The 18,169-nt window shown below is 33.5% G+C and overlaps 8 protein-coding genes across 8 annotated transcripts; all 8 read left to right on the top strand.

Moving 5' to 3' along the window:
• Window positions 1-6,135: 6,135 nt before the first annotated feature.
• Window positions 6,136-6,546, top strand: LOC145841426 (histone H3). Its single transcript, XM_082948786.1, has one exon. It carries the CDS (start codon window positions 6,136-6,138, stop codon window positions 6,544-6,546), a length of 411 nt encoding a protein of 136 aa, XP_082804912.1.
• Window positions 6,547-6,731: 185 nt separating this feature from the next.
• LOC145841425 (histone H4-like) lies at window positions 6,732-7,043 on the top strand. Its single transcript, XM_082948785.1, has one exon. The coding sequence runs from the start codon at window positions 6,732-6,734 to the stop codon at window positions 7,041-7,043; it is 312 nt and encodes a 103-aa protein (XP_082804911.1).
• A 179-nt stretch (window positions 7,044-7,222) lies between these two features.
• LOC145841424 (histone H2A) lies at window positions 7,223-7,603 on the top strand. The gene has a single exon (XM_082948784.1). It carries the CDS (start codon window positions 7,223-7,225, stop codon window positions 7,601-7,603), a length of 381 nt encoding a protein of 126 aa, XP_082804910.1.
• A 142-nt stretch (window positions 7,604-7,745) lies between these two features.
• Window positions 7,746-8,105, top strand: LOC145841423 (histone H2B type 1-K-like). Its single transcript, XM_082948783.1, has one exon. The coding sequence runs from the start codon at window positions 7,746-7,748 to the stop codon at window positions 8,103-8,105; it is 360 nt and encodes a 119-aa protein (XP_082804909.1).
• Window positions 8,106-16,010: 7,905 nt separating this feature from the next.
• Window positions 16,011-16,421, top strand: LOC145841422 (histone H3). The gene has a single exon (XM_082948782.1). The coding sequence runs from the start codon at window positions 16,011-16,013 to the stop codon at window positions 16,419-16,421; it is 411 nt and encodes a 136-aa protein (XP_082804908.1).
• Window positions 16,422-16,606: 185 nt separating this feature from the next.
• Window positions 16,607-16,918, top strand: LOC145840990 (histone H4-like). Its single transcript, XM_082948349.1, has one exon. It carries the CDS (start codon window positions 16,607-16,609, stop codon window positions 16,916-16,918), a length of 312 nt encoding a protein of 103 aa, XP_082804475.1.
• A 179-nt stretch (window positions 16,919-17,097) lies between these two features.
• Window positions 17,098-17,478, top strand: LOC145841421 (histone H2A). The gene has a single exon (XM_082948780.1). The coding sequence runs from the start codon at window positions 17,098-17,100 to the stop codon at window positions 17,476-17,478; it is 381 nt and encodes a 126-aa protein (XP_082804906.1).
• A 142-nt stretch (window positions 17,479-17,620) lies between these two features.
• On the top strand, window positions 17,621-17,980 carry LOC145841420 (histone H2B type 1-K-like). Its single transcript, XM_082948779.1, has one exon. The coding sequence runs from the start codon at window positions 17,621-17,623 to the stop codon at window positions 17,978-17,980; it is 360 nt and encodes a 119-aa protein (XP_082804905.1).
• Window positions 17,981-18,169: the final 189 nt, after the last annotated feature.

Below are 18,169 nucleotides of genomic sequence, written 5' to 3'. Positions count from 1 at the left end.
TTATGCTTATAAACGATCCAAGAACACCACATCTCACTTTAAATTTATATTTTATCGCTTTCCATTGTTAGTTAAATAGTTAAGCTTGCTATGATTTCTCCACTTTTACTTTGTTTTTGATGTAACTTTTACGAAGGAAACTAGTGTGATCACTGCTCTAATCCTTAACTCATTGCTTAAGGTACTTGAATGCTTAGTGAAAATCTTTAACTAACTTGAACGTGTTTTTCGTGGTCTTTTTCTTGTTATCTCATTTAATCAAGGAACTCATTCTTATTCATGCTTATTTTGTGGACTTTTGTTCGTTTATCATTCAATAATTATTTGTTTTTTAGTTTATTAAAGTAAAGTTATGCTACGTCACTGTAAAAACTAGTTATATTTTTTAATGAAAATAATAACAATAAAACTTCACTGAAATATTAATAGAAAATGTTTTCAACTGTTAACAACAAAAAAAAAATGTTAACGTTCCATAAAAGTATTGTTCAATTACAATCAAAAACATGCATAGCTATTCAAAATTCATACATTACAATACATAAATGTAAACAACATCGATTGTTCAAAAGAAACATAATACTATCAACAAGCACACAATTGACCTAAACAAAAACAGCTTAAATAAATGATGAAAGTATATACCTAAAACTATAATTTTCCAAAGACGACTTCTATTTATTAGGTTGCTTAACTATTCAAACATATGAAACAAACCAATTCATTAGCTGAAACATGGTACACAGGAAAAGAAGTAACAGCTTCTTACCATTCATTTGTGTTACTTGTTACAACTACATGTGAGACAACTTGATGACTTAAAACGACTTAAACAGTTTGTCATTAGTTATTTTTGTTATAAATGTAAAGTTATCAGGACAACCACTTAATTTAACTGTTTACTAATGCCCACTAAGCAGTGTTAAACAATCTCTAACTAAACGACAAAAATGTACCAAACTTAATGTTCCTTGTGCTGGTGAAAGCCCAAAAGCAAGGTAAAAGTTCATATAGAATGTTTGTATAACACACTTTACTTAAAGTTTTACTTTTATGTTTTATTTTTTAGTCACTTTGTTGTACTTACAATTGTTTTGGTTCTCTTACATGACATTTTAAACTACTTGTGAGGATGGAGCTAGTTGCAATTAAAATGCATCGCTTAAGTCTCTTACGCTACATGTAATTAAACTTTTGCAAAAAGCATTAACTAACTTGATTTTTGTGTCCATAGGATTTTCTCGTTAAGTTATTTTTTCAAACAATACTTATTCCCACTATGCTTACTTTGTTTACTTCTTTTTGCAATATCTAACAAATATTTAGTTTATCTAAAAAAAAAAATTCTACGTCATCGTAAAAAAATGTTATATTTTTAAATGAAAATAATACATTAAATTGTAACAAAATAAGCTTAAGTTTGTTTATTATAAAAAAATCTCATCAATAGCTTCTAGAATTTTTTATTACTATTTATTGCATGTATTTCAAACTATATAAAACAGTTTAGAGTTGTAAAATATACATGTGTAAACAACAGTAGATGTTCAAGTCAAAATGAAAACCATTAACAAACTTGCGATCTCAGTACAACAATCATGAAGTAACACGACCAAAATCTTTTTACAAAGCTTAAAACTGTTTTATTGAACTCAAATTGTTCACAGCTTTATTTGATCTTGTTTCAGAAAACTTCAAACTTCAACTAAAACACAATTGAAAACATGCATTGCAATTTAAAACTCATAAAAAACATAAGCAAAAAACAACATCAACAAGTATACAACATGAACAAAAAAGAACAATTCGAGTCTTTAACTTTAAAAAAATTGCATTGTTTAATTGATTTAACATTGCTTATAGCTTTATCAAGTTAAAGCATCAACATTTAAATCAAACTAAATCAATTGGTACAAAAGAAGTAACAGGATGTTATCATTTAATTCTATCACTTTTTCATGGTACATATCACTTATCTAAGCCACATATAATAAAATTTGATAGCTTAAAACGGCTTTAACAGTTTTTTTTTTACTATGCTTTTTTATAAATCTATGGTAATCTACCTATTTGTTTAACTAGCTTTTAATGTCTACTAAGCAGTATTAAACTACCATTAACTAAACAAAATATGTGTACAATTTTAACAACTTTGTGCTGGTAAAAGATCAAAAGTAAGAGTTAGAGCTAGTTGAATAAAACATAACGCTTTTTGAGCTCCTTATAATTGCTTTTGTAATTTTATCTGACCATTTTCAACTACTTTGAGAAAGGAGCTAGTTATGTTTTAAAAGTATTGTTTAAATCGTTGAACAAGTTCTATGAATAAGTTATAATTGAATGTTTCATAAAAAGCTTCAACTAACTTCAGTGTGTTGTCCGTAGGCTTTTTCTTAAAAACTTCTTTATTTGCACAAAACTTATTCTCATATACGCTTACTTTGTATACTTGTTTTTTTTTCATTAAATAACTACTTAGTTTGTTTTTAAAAATTTGTCCTACGTCACTATAAGTAACGATTATATTTTGAAATTAAAATAAAACAGTTAGTTTTTATTTTATACTTTAAATAAACTTTGTATTATTATTAAAGTACTCGATCATTTGAGGTTTAATTAAAAAAGCTATATTAATCATGTTTGTTGAAATTCAATTTAAAACTTAACATAAAAAACAGTTTCAAAGTTATACTACAAATAAATGTAAACAACTGTGATTGTTCAAAACAAAAAAAAGACAATCAAAAGCATACAGTTTCAGTACAACCATCATTAAATCTTTCGTTTTACAAACCCTAGACTTTTTTTTTGAACATAGTAGCTTATGGATTTTTCAAATAAAAACATCAATACATAAAAATACTAACAGCTGAAACGTTATGCAAAGGAAAAGAAGTATACAGCTTTGTAACTCAATTGAACACTATGTATGACACAACTTGATGACTCAAAACTGCTTCAACTGTTTGTTTTAAGTTATGTTTTTTTAAAGTAAGATAAGTTTAAGATAAACGAAAAATGTATATGATCGGTATGAATCATTGATCCAACATACAACAGCTCAAAAAGAAAAGCCTACGGCACGCGGTATTCCCAAGCGGTCACCCATCAAGTACTAAGACACTGCTTAACTTCCCAGATCGGACGAGATGGGGTGCGTTCAGTGTGGTATGGTCGTAGGCGTCTAGCAGCAAAAAAAAGCGATCATAAACAAATAAGCTGTCTGAAACTTGTAGAATGTTAGCTTAAGTGTTTCTTATGTTTAGAGCCCACTTTGTTCTAACTAATTAAAATAAATTAAGCCTTTCTAGTCTTTACTTTTCACATTTTTTTCTTAGCTTCAAGCTTCATAAAACTATTCAGCTTTGATTTTTAGTTGTTAGAGTACACAATATCATTACAGTGTAACGACATAGCAACATTATAAGACAGAAATTAACTAGTTTTATACTACATACAAAATAACTAATTAGCTAAACTAAAAAGCATATGTAGTTTAACACTACTTAAGTTTGTTTGTACAAGTTCTACGATAGTATAAGTGATTAAGCAATGTACATGTTTGAGATAAGAAAAGATCATAAATTAAAAGACAAAGCAATAACTAAAACATATTGGTCATGTTTTTACAAACTCAAATGCTGTTGTTACAACAGAAGTGTTCGAAACACCTGAGAACAAAAGATAACTTGTTTATAATGAGCTTGGATTAACATTAATACCAAGTCAGAGATAACTAGTAATGGTTTAACAATCTTTTTAGAATTAATCATAGCAAAACATTTAGTCAACTGCCTACATTGTGCAGAACATTGCGGTGAATCTAGTTTTTAGTACACTTAGAAGCTACTTTTAGTAGTTGAGCAGTTGTAATTGAGTTAAACATACTTTAACTTAAAACGTATACACTTCTTCGATCATACTGCTTCATTATTTGGTCAAGTCATTTTTATTTTACTCGAATTGTAGTTTTGTTTCTTTGATCAGTTGACGATGCTTCAAAATATGTAGTGAAGGTGTTTCAATTTGTTTTATCTAGTTTTGAAACGACGAAACAAACTTTGGAATAATAAACTTTAACTGTATTACTCTAAAAAACATTTACTTTGTTAAACACATTGCAACCTTTTAAGTACTGATTGTACACGAAAGTTTATCTAAACATTAAGGTTTTCAAATGAGTTTTGAAAGATTATTGCTTCAATACTGTTTGATTTTTAACTTTTTTTTGTTTAGGAACGCTTCTTTTTTAATATGCTTTAAAAATAAGCCTAACATCTTTTTTTACGTAAGACTTTTCTTCTCGTAATAAGCATTGATAAGAAACTTTTTAATAACTTCGTATTGATATTTTGGTCTTGCAAAAATTCTTTGAACAGTACTGATGTTTATTTAAATGTAAACAGTTTTATCTTGCTTTGGAAAGTTACGATCAAATCTATTTGTAAAATCTGCAAAGAAAAGTCTTAGTTCAGTTTCGAGTATAACAGATAAAACGTTGTTGAAAAACTAAAACAAACAGTTTGAAAAGTTATTTTAAATACTTTTAACTGTGTAACTACTTTCTTTTTACATAAACTTATTGGCACTTTTTAAAACAAACCTACTTGCTTTTAAACTTTTGTTTGTAACTTTTGATGTGTTTGTAACTTTTTATATGTTCAGCGCGTTTTTGAGAAGGTAAGTGACTAGTATGTGCAAGAACAAACTTAAAACTTAAGTAGTTAAATTGAATTAGATGGTGTAATTAATTTTTTTAGTACTACCCTTTTTATTATGAGTAAATTTAAGGTAATGATAACTAGTAAAATCACACAAAACGAATACTTGTGCATTTTTCGGTTTTTTTTTACAAATCAGCACAGTTTAAAATGTAATCAAGTTAAACATACTTCATGGGTTTTACGGTTAACAAAGCTGGCTGGAAATAAAATAATAAAACTTTGCTTGAGCTTGAGATGAAAAAAAACACTTGTCCTTGTCTAAAACTTTACTACTTTAACCTTTCAGCTTAAGAAAACTAAGTCGGGTGTGTAGTAGTATAATTTGTTTCATTTGTGGTTTATCTCACTAAATGGAGAGATGTGCTGTAGCATTTAGACTGTTTTTCTGGACTTTTAAAGCTAACCTTTAAAAAAAAATTCACTTCTGGATCGGGCTAAGTCTTGTTTCTTTATCACTGGAACATTTTTAACATTAGTAGTAAAGCAACTTTGCTTTTATTAGCATACAGGCTTTAAACTCACACGCTAATGTTCGTATTAATCAGTAAAAGGTACCTGAGAAAGCAAAACTGCTCAACAGTCAATTCGTCACAGTCAGTAACTGCTGAAAGTATTGTTTTGCTTTCTTTAATCAACATACAAAATGTCTACAACAGCAGTAGCAGCACCATCAGCAGCGGCACCGGCCGCAGTTAAGGCCAGGTCTTCCAAGAGACCAAGCGCCAAGAAGGCAGAACACCCGACTTACAGGGAAATGATCAGCTCTGCCCTGGGAGCAATGAAAGAACGAAAAGGTACATCCCGCCAGAAGATACAAAAGTTTATCGCGGAAACCTACAAGCTTGAGCTCTCAGCTTCTAATTCTCACTTGAAGAGAGCACTTACCAGCGGCGTGACCAAGGGTGCTTTTCTCCAGACTACTGGAAAAGGCGCTTCTGGCTCGTTCAAGCTTGCTCCAATGCCAGCTGCTGGTCCCAAGAAGAGGACAAAAAAAGTAGCTAAAAAGCCAGCAGTAAAGAAGACCGCAGCTAAAAAACGAGTGAAGAAGTGTGCTCCCAAGAAGGCAGCAAAAAAACCAGCAGCCAAAAAGCGACCTGCTAAAAAGTGTGCTCCTAAGAAGGCAGCATCTAAAAAAGCTGCAAGCAAGAAGAAGAAAGTAACAAAGAAGAAGCCGGCAGCCAAAAAAGCATCTAAGAAGGCAAGTACCAAGAAGAGCTGCAAGAAATAAGTTGTTCTTTTACCCAAGGTCCTTTTCAGGACCACTCAATTAAAGTATAAACAAAATTTAAAACGTAAACAGTGTTACTAAACTAAAAATATGCAAATCAATGAGATACAGTGGAATCGCCTGCGTCCGTGTCTATGTAAACAGTATATAAACAGTCTTCCGTTAAACAGCTTTATCATCAAAATGGCTCGTACCAAGCAAACCGCTCGTAAGTCAACCGGAGGCAAGGCCCCAAGGAAACAGCTCGCCACCAAGGCCGCTCGCAAGAGCGCACCCGCTACCGGAGGTGTGAAGAAGCCTCATCGCTACAGACCCGGCACAGTTGCTCTGAGAGAAATCAGACGCTACCAGAAGTCAACTGAGCTTCTTTTGCGCAAGTTGCCTTTCCAGCGTCTGGTACGTGAAATAGCTCAAGACTTCAAAACTGACTTGAGGTTTCAAAGCAGTGCCGTGATGGCTTTGCAAGAAGCCAGCGAGGCGTACCTCGTTGGTTTGTTCGAAGATACTAACCTTTGCGCGATCCACGCCAAGCGTGTGACGATCATGCCCAAAGACATCCAGCTCGCCAGGAGAATGCGTGGCGAAAGAGCTTAAGAATTGGCTAAAACCGGTCCTATTCAGGACCACCTTTAAACTTTGAAAATGAGACAAAAACCAAACGAAATAATGTAAATTAAAGATGTTTCTTTTTGGTATGCAAATGAGTTTTGTCGTAACCGTACGCGTCCGTAACAGCTTGTATATATAGTCGAGGGACTAGCAAAATTAGTATATTCAACATGTCTGGACGTGGCAAAGGAGGTAAAGGTCTAGGAAAAGGAGGTGCCAAGCGCCATCGCAAAGTACTTCGCGATAACATCCAAGGTATCACGAAACCAGCAATCCGCCGTTTGGCTCGCCGAGGCGGAGTAAAGCGAATCTCGGGACTAATTTATGAAGAAACGAGAGGCGTCATGAAAGTTTTCTTGGAAAACGTTATTCGTGATGCAGTAACATACACAGAGCACGCCAAGCGCAAGACCGTCACAGCACTTGACGTCGTGTACGCACTCAAGCGTCAAGGAAGAACCTTGTACGGCTTTGGTGGCTAAACAATTAGCGAACCGGTCCTTTTTAGGACCACCTATATCAATAAAATGTATTTTGCAACCATTGACAAATTAAAGTAGCAGCTACGATTTATGCAAATTAGCTTTTCGTTCGTCGCGGTTAGGTTTGAGTTGTATATGTAGCTGTGGAAGTAACATTGCACAATCATTCGAACAACAACATGTCGGGACGTGGTAAAGGATCAAAACTCAAATCTAAGCCGAAGAGCAGGTCTTCTCGTGCAGGACTGCAGTTTCCAGTCGGTCGCGTGCACCGTCTGTTGCGCACTGGCAACTACAGCCAAAGAGTCGGAGCTGGTGCTCCAGTTTATCTGGCTGCCGTTCTCGAGTACTTGAGCGCAGAAGTGCTCGAGCTTGCCGGTAACGCTGCTCGTGACAACAAGAAAAGCAGGATCATTCCTCGCCATTTGCAACTAGCTATCCGCAACGACGAAGAGTTGAACAAACTTCTCGGAGGCGTCACTATTGCTCAAGGTGGTGTTCTTCCAAACATCCAGGCAGTATTATTGCCTAAGAAGACCGCTTCAAAAAAGTCCGCCTAAGTTTAAACATCCCAGGTCCTTTTCAGGACCACCTAAAACATTTACGACAAACGAGAGAAGCGGTCGTTCGCGTACAGAACTGCTAATTTGCATAAATTTTCAGTATATATACCAGCGCCGAGACTCAAGTTCACTCATCATTATGACAGCTACCAAAGGCGCGAAGAAATCAGTAGCCAAGACCACTCCGGTCGACGGCAAGAAGAAGCGAAGGAGGAGGCACAAACAAAGCTTTGGCATTTACGTGTACAAAGTTTTGAAGCAAGTGCACCCCGACACCGGAATCTCCAGCAAGGCGATGGGAATCATGAACTCTTTTGTCAACGACATCTTCGAGCGCATTGCAGCAGAGGCTTCACGTTTGGCTCATTACAACAAGAGGTCAACTGTGAGCAGCCGCGAAATTCAAACTGCTGTCAGGCTCTTGCTCCCCGGCGAGTTGTCAAAGCACGCAGTTTCAGAAGGAACTAAAGCTGTTACCAAATACACCAGCTCAAAATAAATGCTCAACAACCGGTCCTTTTTAGGACCACCATTTGAATAAAACCAGCTATTAGATAACTACTTGTAAGTAAAATTTGCTTTAACAGTAATACCAACATATTGATATTTATACAAATAAAAAGACAAACTATTTTGTCCTACTCAACTCTTACATTATGGAATAAATCTAACATGAAAAAAATAGTAGTAGCAATAAAAATATTTGCAAAAAAGGTTTAACTAACTTGAATATATTGTCCGTAAGTTATTTTCTTCTTAACATTTTTTATAAAGAAAACTACTTCTTATTCATTTGTTGAACTTCTGTTAAAACATTCAGTAAGTAAGTGTATTCGTTTTTAAAAAAACTTTATGTTCAACTTATAACAAAAAAAAAACAACTTAAATTATCTTTTTAAGTTTTTGTTGTTTGTAAGTAACACAATGAGCTATAACTTTTCAAGTGTGTTCTTCTTAACATTTTGAATGCGATTGAAACCGTGGAACACGTTTTTGAAAGTACAAAAATGGAAGTAAAAGTTCAGAACAAAAATAACAAGTGTGATTTTCAAGTACAGTTAATTATTCTTTCTTACAAAGCTAACATAAACTTAGCTTGTTTAGATATATTGTCAAGTTAAAACGCCACCATATGAAACAAGTCAATTCATTAGCTGAAACATGGTACAAAATAAAAAAAGTAACAGCTTGTACCACTTGTTTCATATATTTTAAGGTAAAAACTAGATATGATACAACTTGATGACCTAAAACAACTATAATGCTTTAGTTTAGTTTATATTTGCCTTAAATCTAAAGTAATCAGGACAACCAATTGATTTAACCAGCTACTAGAGTCTCTAAACTGTGTCAAACAAGCCTTAATAAAACGACAAAATGTACAAACCTTAATCTACATTGTGTTGGTGGATTAACAGTTAGTATACTTGGATAATACAGTTTACTTATGAGTGATAATATCCCTGTTTTCCTGTCTTACCACTTAGTTACACTTACTATAGTTTTTTTTTTACTTTTACTTGATGAAACTCTTTTTGAGAAAGAGCTAGTTATGTTTGAAATCATTGCTTAAACTGTGGAATAATATTTAGTATCTAAGTGTTAGGTAAAAATTTCCATAGGCATTTTCTTGTTTAAACAAAACTTGTTTTGATTCATTCTACTTTGTGGACTTGTTTTTCAAACATTTAAAAAAATTTGAATTTTGTTTATTAAAAGAAATAGTGCTATGTCACTTAAAAGTAAAAATAAAAGTTTGAATGAAAATAATACATTCAATTACAATGAGAGAAAAACTTAACTTTGCAATAATATATACTTACTTGACTCAATTACAGCAACTAAACTTGGATTTTATTTTCAAAATGTATTAATCTTGTTAATAAGAATGCAACTGAAACCGTTAAAAAGTTATTAAAAGTTGTACAATTCATTTATGTAAAAAACAGCGTTTTTTCAAACAAACATTCAATTTAAGTATAACAACAATTTAACAGTACTGTTGAAATATTTGTATTAACCTTAGGATGGTGTGTTCAACTCAAATTGTTAGTGGCTTTATCAAATAAAAACAACTACACATAAAAACATGATACAAAGAAAAAAAGTTGTTACCATTTTTTGTATCTCGTTTTTAGGCTGTACATGACACAAATAAAAACTACTGTAATCATTCTTTCCATAAGTCTAAAGCTTACGTGCACCACCAATCAGTTATACAAGCTGCTAATGTCTACTAAACTCACACAATTTCATTCTTAATCCACTTTATGCTTATAAACGATCCAAGAACACCACATCTCACTTTAAATTTATATTTTATCGCTTTCCATTGTTAGTTAAATAGTTAAGCTTGCTATGATTTCTCCACTTTTACTTTGTTTTTGATGTAACTTTTACGAAGGAAACTAGTGTGATCACTGCTCTAATCCTTAACTCATTGCTTAAGGTACTTGAATGCTTAGTGAAAATCTTTAACTAACTTGAACGTGTTTTTCGTGGTCTTTTTCTTGTTATCTCATTTAATCAAGGAACTCATTCTTATTCATGCTTATTTTGTGGACTTTTGTTCGTTTATCATTCAATAATTATTTGTTTTTTAGTTTATTAAAGTAAAGTTATGCTACGTCACTGTAAAAACTAGTTATATTTTTTAATGAAAATAATAACAATAAAACTTCACTGAAATATTAATAGAAAATGTTTTCAACTGTTAACAACAAAAAAAAAATGTTAACGTTCCATAAAAGTATTGTTCAATTACAATCAAAAACATGCATAGCTATTCAAAATTCATACATTACAATACATAAATGTAAACAACATCGATTGTTCAAAAGAAACATAATACTATCAACAAGCACACAATTGACCTAAACAAAAACAGCTTAAATAAATGATGAAAGTATATACCTAAAACTATAATTTTCCAAAGACGACTTCTATTTATTAGGTTGCTTAACTATTCAAACATATGAAACAAACCAATTCATTAGCTGAAACATGGTACACAGGAAAAGAAGTAACAGCTTCTTACCATTCATTTGTGTTACTTGTTACAACTACATGTGAGACAACTTGATGACTTAAAACGACTTAAACAGTTTGTCATTAGTTATTTTTGTTATAAATGTAAAGTTATCAGGACAACCACTTAATTTAACTGTTTACTAATGCCCACTAAGCAGTGTTAAACAATCTCTAACTAAACGACAAAAATGTACCAAACTTAATGTTCCTTGTGCTGGTGAAAGCCCAAAAGCAAGGTAAAAGTTCATATAGAATGTTTGTATAACACACTTTACTTAAAGTTTTACTTTTATGTTTTATTTTTTAGTCACTTTGTTGTACTTACAATTGTTTTGGTTCTCTTACATGACATTTTAAACTACTTGTGAGGATGGAGCTAGTTGCAATTAAAATGCATCGCTTAAGTCTCTTACGCTACATGTAATTAAACTTTTGCAAAAAGCATTAACTAACTTGATTTTTGTGTCCATAGGATTTTCTCGTTAAGTTATTTTTTCAAACAATACTTATTCCCACTATGCTTACTTTGTTTACTTCTTTTTGCAATATCTAACAAATATTTAGTTTATCTAAAAAAAAAAATTCTACGTCATCGTAAAAAAATGTTATATTTTTAAATGAAAATAATACATTAAATTGTAACAAAATAAGCTTAAGTTTGTTTATTATAAAAAAATCTCATCAATAGCTTCTAGAATTTTTTATTACTATTTATTGCATGTATTTCAAACTATATAAAACAGTTTAGAGTTGTAAAATATACATGTGTAAACAACAGTAGATGTTCAAGTCAAAATGAAAACCATTAACAAACTTGCGATCTCAGTACAACAATCATGAAGTAACACGACCAAAATCTTTTTACAAAGCTTAAAACTGTTTTATTGAACTCAAATTGTTCACAGCTTTATTTGATCTTGTTTCAGAAAACTTCAAACTTCAACTAAAACACAATTGAAAACATGCATTGCAATTTAAAACTCATAAAAAACATAAGCAAAAAACAACATCAACAAGTATACAACATGAACAAAAAAGAACAATTCGAGTCTTTAACTTTAAAAAAATTGCATTGTTTAATTGATTTAACATTGCTTATAGCTTTATCAAGTTAAAGCATCAACATTTAAATCAAACTAAATCAATTGGTACAAAAGAAGTAACAGGATGTTATCATTTAATTCTATCACTTTTTCATGGTACATATCACTTATCTAAGCCACATATAATAAAATTTGATAGCTTAAAACGGCTTTAACAGTTTTTTTTTTACTATGCTTTTTTATAAATCTATGGTAATCTACCTATTTGTTTAACTAGCTTTTAATGTCTACTAAGCAGTATTAAACTACCATTAACTAAACAAAATATGTGTACAATTTTAACAACTTTGTGCTGGTAAAAGATCAAAAGTAAGAGTTAGAGCTAGTTGAATAAAACATAACGCTTTTTGAGCTCCTTATAATTGCTTTTGTAATTTTATCTGACCATTTTCAACTACTTTGAGAAAGGAGCTAGTTATGTTTTAAAAGTATTGTTTAAATCGTTGAACAAGTTCTATGAATAAGTTATAATTGAATGTTTCATAAAAAGCTTCAACTAACTTCAGTGTGTTGTCCGTAGGCTTTTTCTTAAAAACTTCTTTATTTGCACAAAACTTATTCTCATATACGCTTACTTTGTATACTTGTTTTTTTTTCATTAAATAACTACTTAGTTTGTTTTTAAAAATTTGTCCTACGTCACTATAAGTAACGATTATATTTTGAAATTAAAATAAAACAGTTAGTTTTTATTTTATACTTTAAATAAACTTTGTATTATTATTAAAGTACTCGATCATTTGAGGTTTAATTAAAAAAGCTATATTAATCATGTTTGTTGAAATTCAATTTAAAACTTAACATAAAAAACAGTTTCAAAGTTATACAACAAATAAATGTAAACAACTGTGATTGTTCAAAACAAAAAAAAGACAATCAAAAGCATACAGTTTCAGTACAACCATCATTAAATCTTTCGTTTTACAAACCCTAGACTTTTTTTTTGAACATAGTAGCTTATGGATTTTTCAAATAAAAACATCAATACATAAAAATACTAACAGCTGAAACGTTATGCAAAGGAAAAGAAGTATACAGCTTTGTAACTCAATTGAACACTATGTATGACACAACTTGATGACTCAAAACTGCTTCAACTGTTTGTTTTAAGTTATGTTTTTTTAAAGTAAGATAAGTTTAAGATAAACGAAAAATGTATATGATCGGTATGAATCATTGATCCAACATACAACAGCTCAAAAAGAAAAGCCTACGGCACGCGGTATTCCCAAGCGGTCACCCATCAAGTACTAAGACACTGCTTAACTTCCCAGATCGGACGAGATGGGGTGCGTTCAGTGTGGTATGGTCGTAGGCGTCTAGCAGCAAAAAAAAGCGATCATAAACAAATAAGCTGTCTGAAACTTGTAGAATGTTAGCTTAAGTGTTTCTTATGTTTAGAGCCCACTTTGTTCTAACTAATTAAAATAAATTAAGCCTTTCTAGTCTTTACTTTTCACATTTTTTTCTTAGCTTCAAGCTTCATAAAACTATTCAGCTTTGATTTTTAGTTGTTAGAGTACACAATATCATTACAGTGTAACGACATAGCAACATTATAAGACAGAAATTAACTAGTTTTATACTACATACAAAATAACTAATTAGCTAAACTAAAAAGCATATGTAGTTTAACACTACTTAAGTTTGTTTGTACAAGTTCTACGATAGTATAAGTGATTAAGCAATGTACATGTTTGAGATAAGAAAAGATCATAAATTAAAAGACAAAGCAATAACTAAAACATATTGGTCATGTTTTTACAAACTCAAATGCTGTTGTTACAACAGAAGTGTTCGAAACACCTGAGAACAAAAGATAACTTGTTTATAATGAGCTTGGATTAACATTAATACCAAGTCAGAGATAACTAGTAATGGTTTAACAATCTTTTTAGAATTAATCATAGCAAAACATTTAGTCAACTGCCTACATTGTGCAGAACATTGCGGTGAATCTAGTTTTTAGTACACTTAGAAGCTACTTTTAGTAGTTGAGCAGTTGTAATTGAGTTAAACATACTTTAACTTAAAACGTATACACTTCTTCGATCATACTGCTTCATTATTTGGTCAAGTCATTTTTATTTTACTCGAATTGTAGTTTTGTTTCTTTGATCAGTTGACGATGCTTCAAAATATGTAGTGAAGGTGTTTCAATTTGTTTTATCTAGTTTTGAAACGACGAAACAAACTTTGGAATAATAAACTTTAACTGTATTACTCTAAAAAACATTTACTTTGTTAAACACATTGCAACCTTTTAAGTACTGATTGTACACGAAAGTTTATCTAAACATTAAGGTTTTCAAATGAGTTTTGAAAGATTATTGCTTCAATACTGTTTGATTTTTAACTTTTTTTTGTTTAGGAACGCTTCTTTTTTAATACTGCTTTAAAAATAAGCCTAACATCTTTTTTTACGTAAGACTTTTCTTCTCGTAATAAGCATTGATAAGAAACTTTTTAATAACTTCGTATTGATATTTTGGTCTTGCAAAAATTCTTTGAACAGTACTGATGTTTATTTAAATGTAAACAGTTTTATCTTGCTTTGGAAAGTTACGATCAAATCTATTTGTAAAATCTGCAAAGAAAAGTCTTAGTTCAGTTTCGAGTATAACAGATAAAACGTTGTTGAAAAACTAAAACAAACAGTTTGAAAAGTTATTTTAAATACTTTTAACTGTGTAACTACTTTCTTTTTACATAAACTTATTGGCACTTTTTAAAACAAACCTACTTGCTTTTAAACTTTTGTTTGTAACTTTTGATGTGTTTGTAACTTTTTATATGTTCAGCGCGTTTTTGAGAAGGTAAGTGACTAGTATGTGCAAGAACAAACTTAAAACTTAAGTAGTTAAATTGAATTAGATGGTGTAATTAATTTTTTTAGTACTACCCTTTTTATTATGAGTAAATTTAAGGTAATGATAACTAGTAAAATCACACAAAACGAATACTTGTGCATTTTTCGGTTTTTTTTTACAAATCAGCACAGTTTAAAATGTAATCAAGTTAAACATACTTCATGGGTTTTACGGTTAACAAAGCTGGCTGGAAATAAAATAATAAAACTTTGCTTGAGCTTGAGATGAAAAAAAACACTTGTCCTTGTCTAAAACTTTACTACTTTAACCTTTCAGCTTAAGAAAACTAAGTCGGGTGTGTAGTAGTATAATTTGTTTCATTTGTGGTTTATCTCACTAAATGGAGAGATGTGCTGTAGCATTTAGACTGTTTTTCTGGACTTTTAAAGCTAACCTTTAAAAAAAAATTCACTTCTGGATCGGGCTAAGTCTTGTTTCTTTATCACTGGAACATTTTTAACATTAGTAGTAAAGCAACTTTGCTTTTATTAGCATACAGGCTTTAAACTCACACGCTAATGTTCGTATTAATCAGTAAAAGGTACCTGAGAAAGCAAAACTGCTCAACAGTCAATTCGTCACAGTCAGTAACTGCTGAAAGTATTGTTTTGCTTTCTTTAATCAACATACAAAATGTCTACAACAGCAGTAGCAGCACCATCAGCAGCGGCACCGGCCGCAGTTAAGGCCAGGTCTTCCAAGAGACCAAGCGCCAAGAAGGCAGAACACCCGACTTACAGGGAAATGATCAGCTCTGCCCTGGGAGCAATGAAAGAACGAAAAGGTACATCCCGCCAGAAGATACAAAAGTTTATCGCGGAAACCTACAAGCTTGAGCTCTCAGCTTCTAATTCTCACTTGAAGAGAGCACTTACCAGCGGCGTGACCAAGGGTGCTTTTCTCCAGACTACTGGAAAAGGCGCTTCTGGCTCGTTCAAGCTTGCTCCAATGCCAGCTGCTGGTCCCAAGAAGAGGACAAAAAAAGTAGCTAAAAAGCCAGCAGTAAAGAAGACCGCAGCTAAAAAACGAGTGAAGAAGTGTGCTCCCAAGAAGGCAGCAAAAAAACCAGCAGCCAAAAAGCGACCTGCTAAAAAGTGTGCTCCTAAGAAGGCAGCATCTAAAAAAGCTGCAAGCAAGAAGAAGAAAGTAACAAAGAAGAAGCCGGCAGCCAAAAAAGCATCTAAGAAGGCAAGTACCAAGAAGAGCTGCAAGAAATAAGTTGTTCTTTTACCCAAGGTCCTTTTCAGGACCACTCAATTAAAGTATAAACAAAATTTAAAACGTAAACAGTGTTACTAAACTAAAAATATGCAAATCAATGAGATACAGTGGAATCGCCTGCGTCCGTGTCTATGTAAACAGTATATAAACAGTCTTCCGTTAAACAGCTTTATCATCAAAATGGCTCGTACCAAGCAAACCGCTCGTAAGTCAACCGGAGGCAAGGCCCCAAGGAAACAGCTCGCCACCAAGGCCGCTCGCAAGAGCGCACCCGCTACCGGAGGTGTGAAGAAGCCTCATCGCTACAGACCCGGCACAGTTGCTCTGAGAGAAATCAGACGCTACCAGAAGTCAACTGAGCTTCTTTTGCGCAAGTTGCCTTTCCAGCGTCTGGTACGTGAAATAGCTCAAGACTTCAAAACTGACTTGAGGTTTCAAAGCAGTGCCGTGATGGCTTTGCAAGAAGCCAGCGAGGCGTACCTCGTTGGTTTGTTCGAAGATACTAACCTTTGCGCGATCCACGCCAAGCGTGTGACGATCATGCCCAAAGACATCCAGCTCGCCAGGAGAATGCGTGGCGAAAGAGCTTAAGAATTGGCTAAAACCGGTCCTATTCAGGACCACCTTTAAACTTTGAAAATGAGACAAAAACCAAACGAAATAATGTAAATTAAAGATGTTTCTTTTTGGTATGCAAATGAGTTTTGTCGTAACCGTACGCGTCCGTAACAGCTTGTATATATAGTCGAGGGACTAGCAAAATTAGTATATTCAACATGTCTGGACGTGGCAAAGGAGGTAAAGGTCTAGGAAAAGGAGGTGCCAAGCGCCATCGCAAAGTACTTCGCGATAACATCCAAGGTATCACGAAACCAGCAATCCGCCGTTTGGCTCGCCGAGGCGGAGTAAAGCGAATCTCGGGACTAATTTATGAAGAAACGAGAGGCGTCATGAAAGTTTTCTTGGAAAACGTTATTCGTGATGCAGTAACATACACAGAGCACGCCAAGCGCAAGACCGTCACAGCACTTGACGTCGTGTACGCACTCAAGCGTCAAGGAAGAACCTTGTACGGCTTTGGTGGCTAAACAATTAGCGAACCGGTCCTTTTTAGGACCACCTATATCAATAAAATGTATTTTGCAACCATTGACAAATTAAAGTAGCAGCTACGATTTATGCAAATTAGCTTTTCGTTCGTCGCGGTTAGGTTTGAGTTGTATATGTAGCTGTGCAAGTAACATTGCACAATCATTCGAACAACAACATGTCGGGACGTGGTAAAGGATCAAAACTCAAATCTAAGCCGAAGAGCAGGTCTTCTCGTGCAGGACTGCAGTTTCCAGTCGGTCGCGTGCACCGTCTGTTGCGCACTGGCAACTACAGCCAAAGAGTCGGAGCTGGTGCTCCAGTTTATCTGGCTGCCGTTCTCGAGTACTTGAGCGCAGAAGTGCTCGAGCTTGCCGGTAACGCTGCTCGTGACAACAAGAAAAGCAGGATCATTCCTCGCCATTTGCAACTAGCTATCCGCAACGACGAAGAGTTGAACAAACTTCTCGGAGGCGTCACTATTGCTCAAGGTGGTGTTCTTCCAAACATCCAGGCAGTATTATTGCCTAAGAAGACCGCTTCAAAAAAGTCCGCCTAAGTTTAAACATCCCAGGTCCTTTTCAGGACCACCTAAAACATTTACGACAAACGAGAGAAGCGGTCGTTCGCGTACAGAACTGCTAATTTGCATAAATTTTCAGTATATATACCAGCGCCGAGACTCAAGTTCACTCATCATTATGACAGCTACCAAAGGCGCGAAGAAATCAGTAGCCAAGACCACTCCGGTCGACGGCAAGAAGAAGCGAAGGAGGAGGCACAAACAAAGCTTTGGCATTTACGTGTACAAAGTTTTGAAGCAAGTGCACCCCGACACCGGAATCTCCAGCAAGGCGATGGGAATCATGAACTCTTTTGTCAACGACATCTTCGAGCGCATTGCAGCAGAGGCTTCACGTTTGGCTCATTACAACAAGAGGTCAACTGTGAGCAGCCGCGAAATTCAAACTGCTGTCAGGCTCTTGCTCCCCGGCGAGTTGTCAAAGCACGCAGTTTCAGAAGGAACTAAAGCTGTTACCAAATACACCAGCTCAAAATAAATGCTCAACAACCGGTCCTTTTTAGGACCACCATTTGAATAAAACCAGCTATTAGATAACTACTTGTAAGTAAAATTTGCTTTAACAGTAATACCAACATATTGATATTTATACAAATAAAAAGACAAACTATTTTGTCCTACTCAACTCTTACATTATGGAATAAATCTAACATGAAAAAAATAGTAG

This window comes from Thalia democratica, chromosome 7, assembly GCF_965202585.1.
Source record: "Thalia democratica chromosome 7, ktThaDemo2.hap1.1, whole genome shotgun sequence".
Classification (NCBI taxonomy): domain Eukaryota; kingdom Metazoa; phylum Chordata; class Thaliacea; order Salpida; family Salpidae; genus Thalia; species Thalia democratica.
This window is presented reverse-complemented; position numbering and strand designations above follow the sequence as displayed.

Bases quoted from the DNA above. Each gene is read 5' to 3' on its own strand.
- LOC145841422 (XM_082948782.1), top strand. From the start codon at position 16,011: ATGGCTCGTACCAAGCAAACCGCTCGTAAGTCAACCGGAGGCAAGGCC.
- LOC145841420 (XM_082948779.1), top strand. From the start codon at position 17,621: ATGACAGCTACCAAAGGCGCGAAGAAATCAGTAGCCAAGACCACTCCG.
- LOC145841421 (XM_082948780.1), top strand. From the start codon at position 17,098: ATGTCGGGACGTGGTAAAGGATCAAAACTCAAATCTAAGCCGAAGAGC.
- LOC145841425 (XM_082948785.1), top strand. From the start codon at position 6,732: ATGTCTGGACGTGGCAAAGGAGGTAAAGGTCTAGGAAAAGGAGGTGCC.
- LOC145840990 (XM_082948349.1), top strand. From the start codon at position 16,607: ATGTCTGGACGTGGCAAAGGAGGTAAAGGTCTAGGAAAAGGAGGTGCC.
- LOC145841426 (XM_082948786.1), top strand. From the start codon at position 6,136: ATGGCTCGTACCAAGCAAACCGCTCGTAAGTCAACCGGAGGCAAGGCC.
- LOC145841424 (XM_082948784.1), top strand. From the start codon at position 7,223: ATGTCGGGACGTGGTAAAGGATCAAAACTCAAATCTAAGCCGAAGAGC.
- LOC145841423 (XM_082948783.1), top strand. From the start codon at position 7,746: ATGACAGCTACCAAAGGCGCGAAGAAATCAGTAGCCAAGACCACTCCG.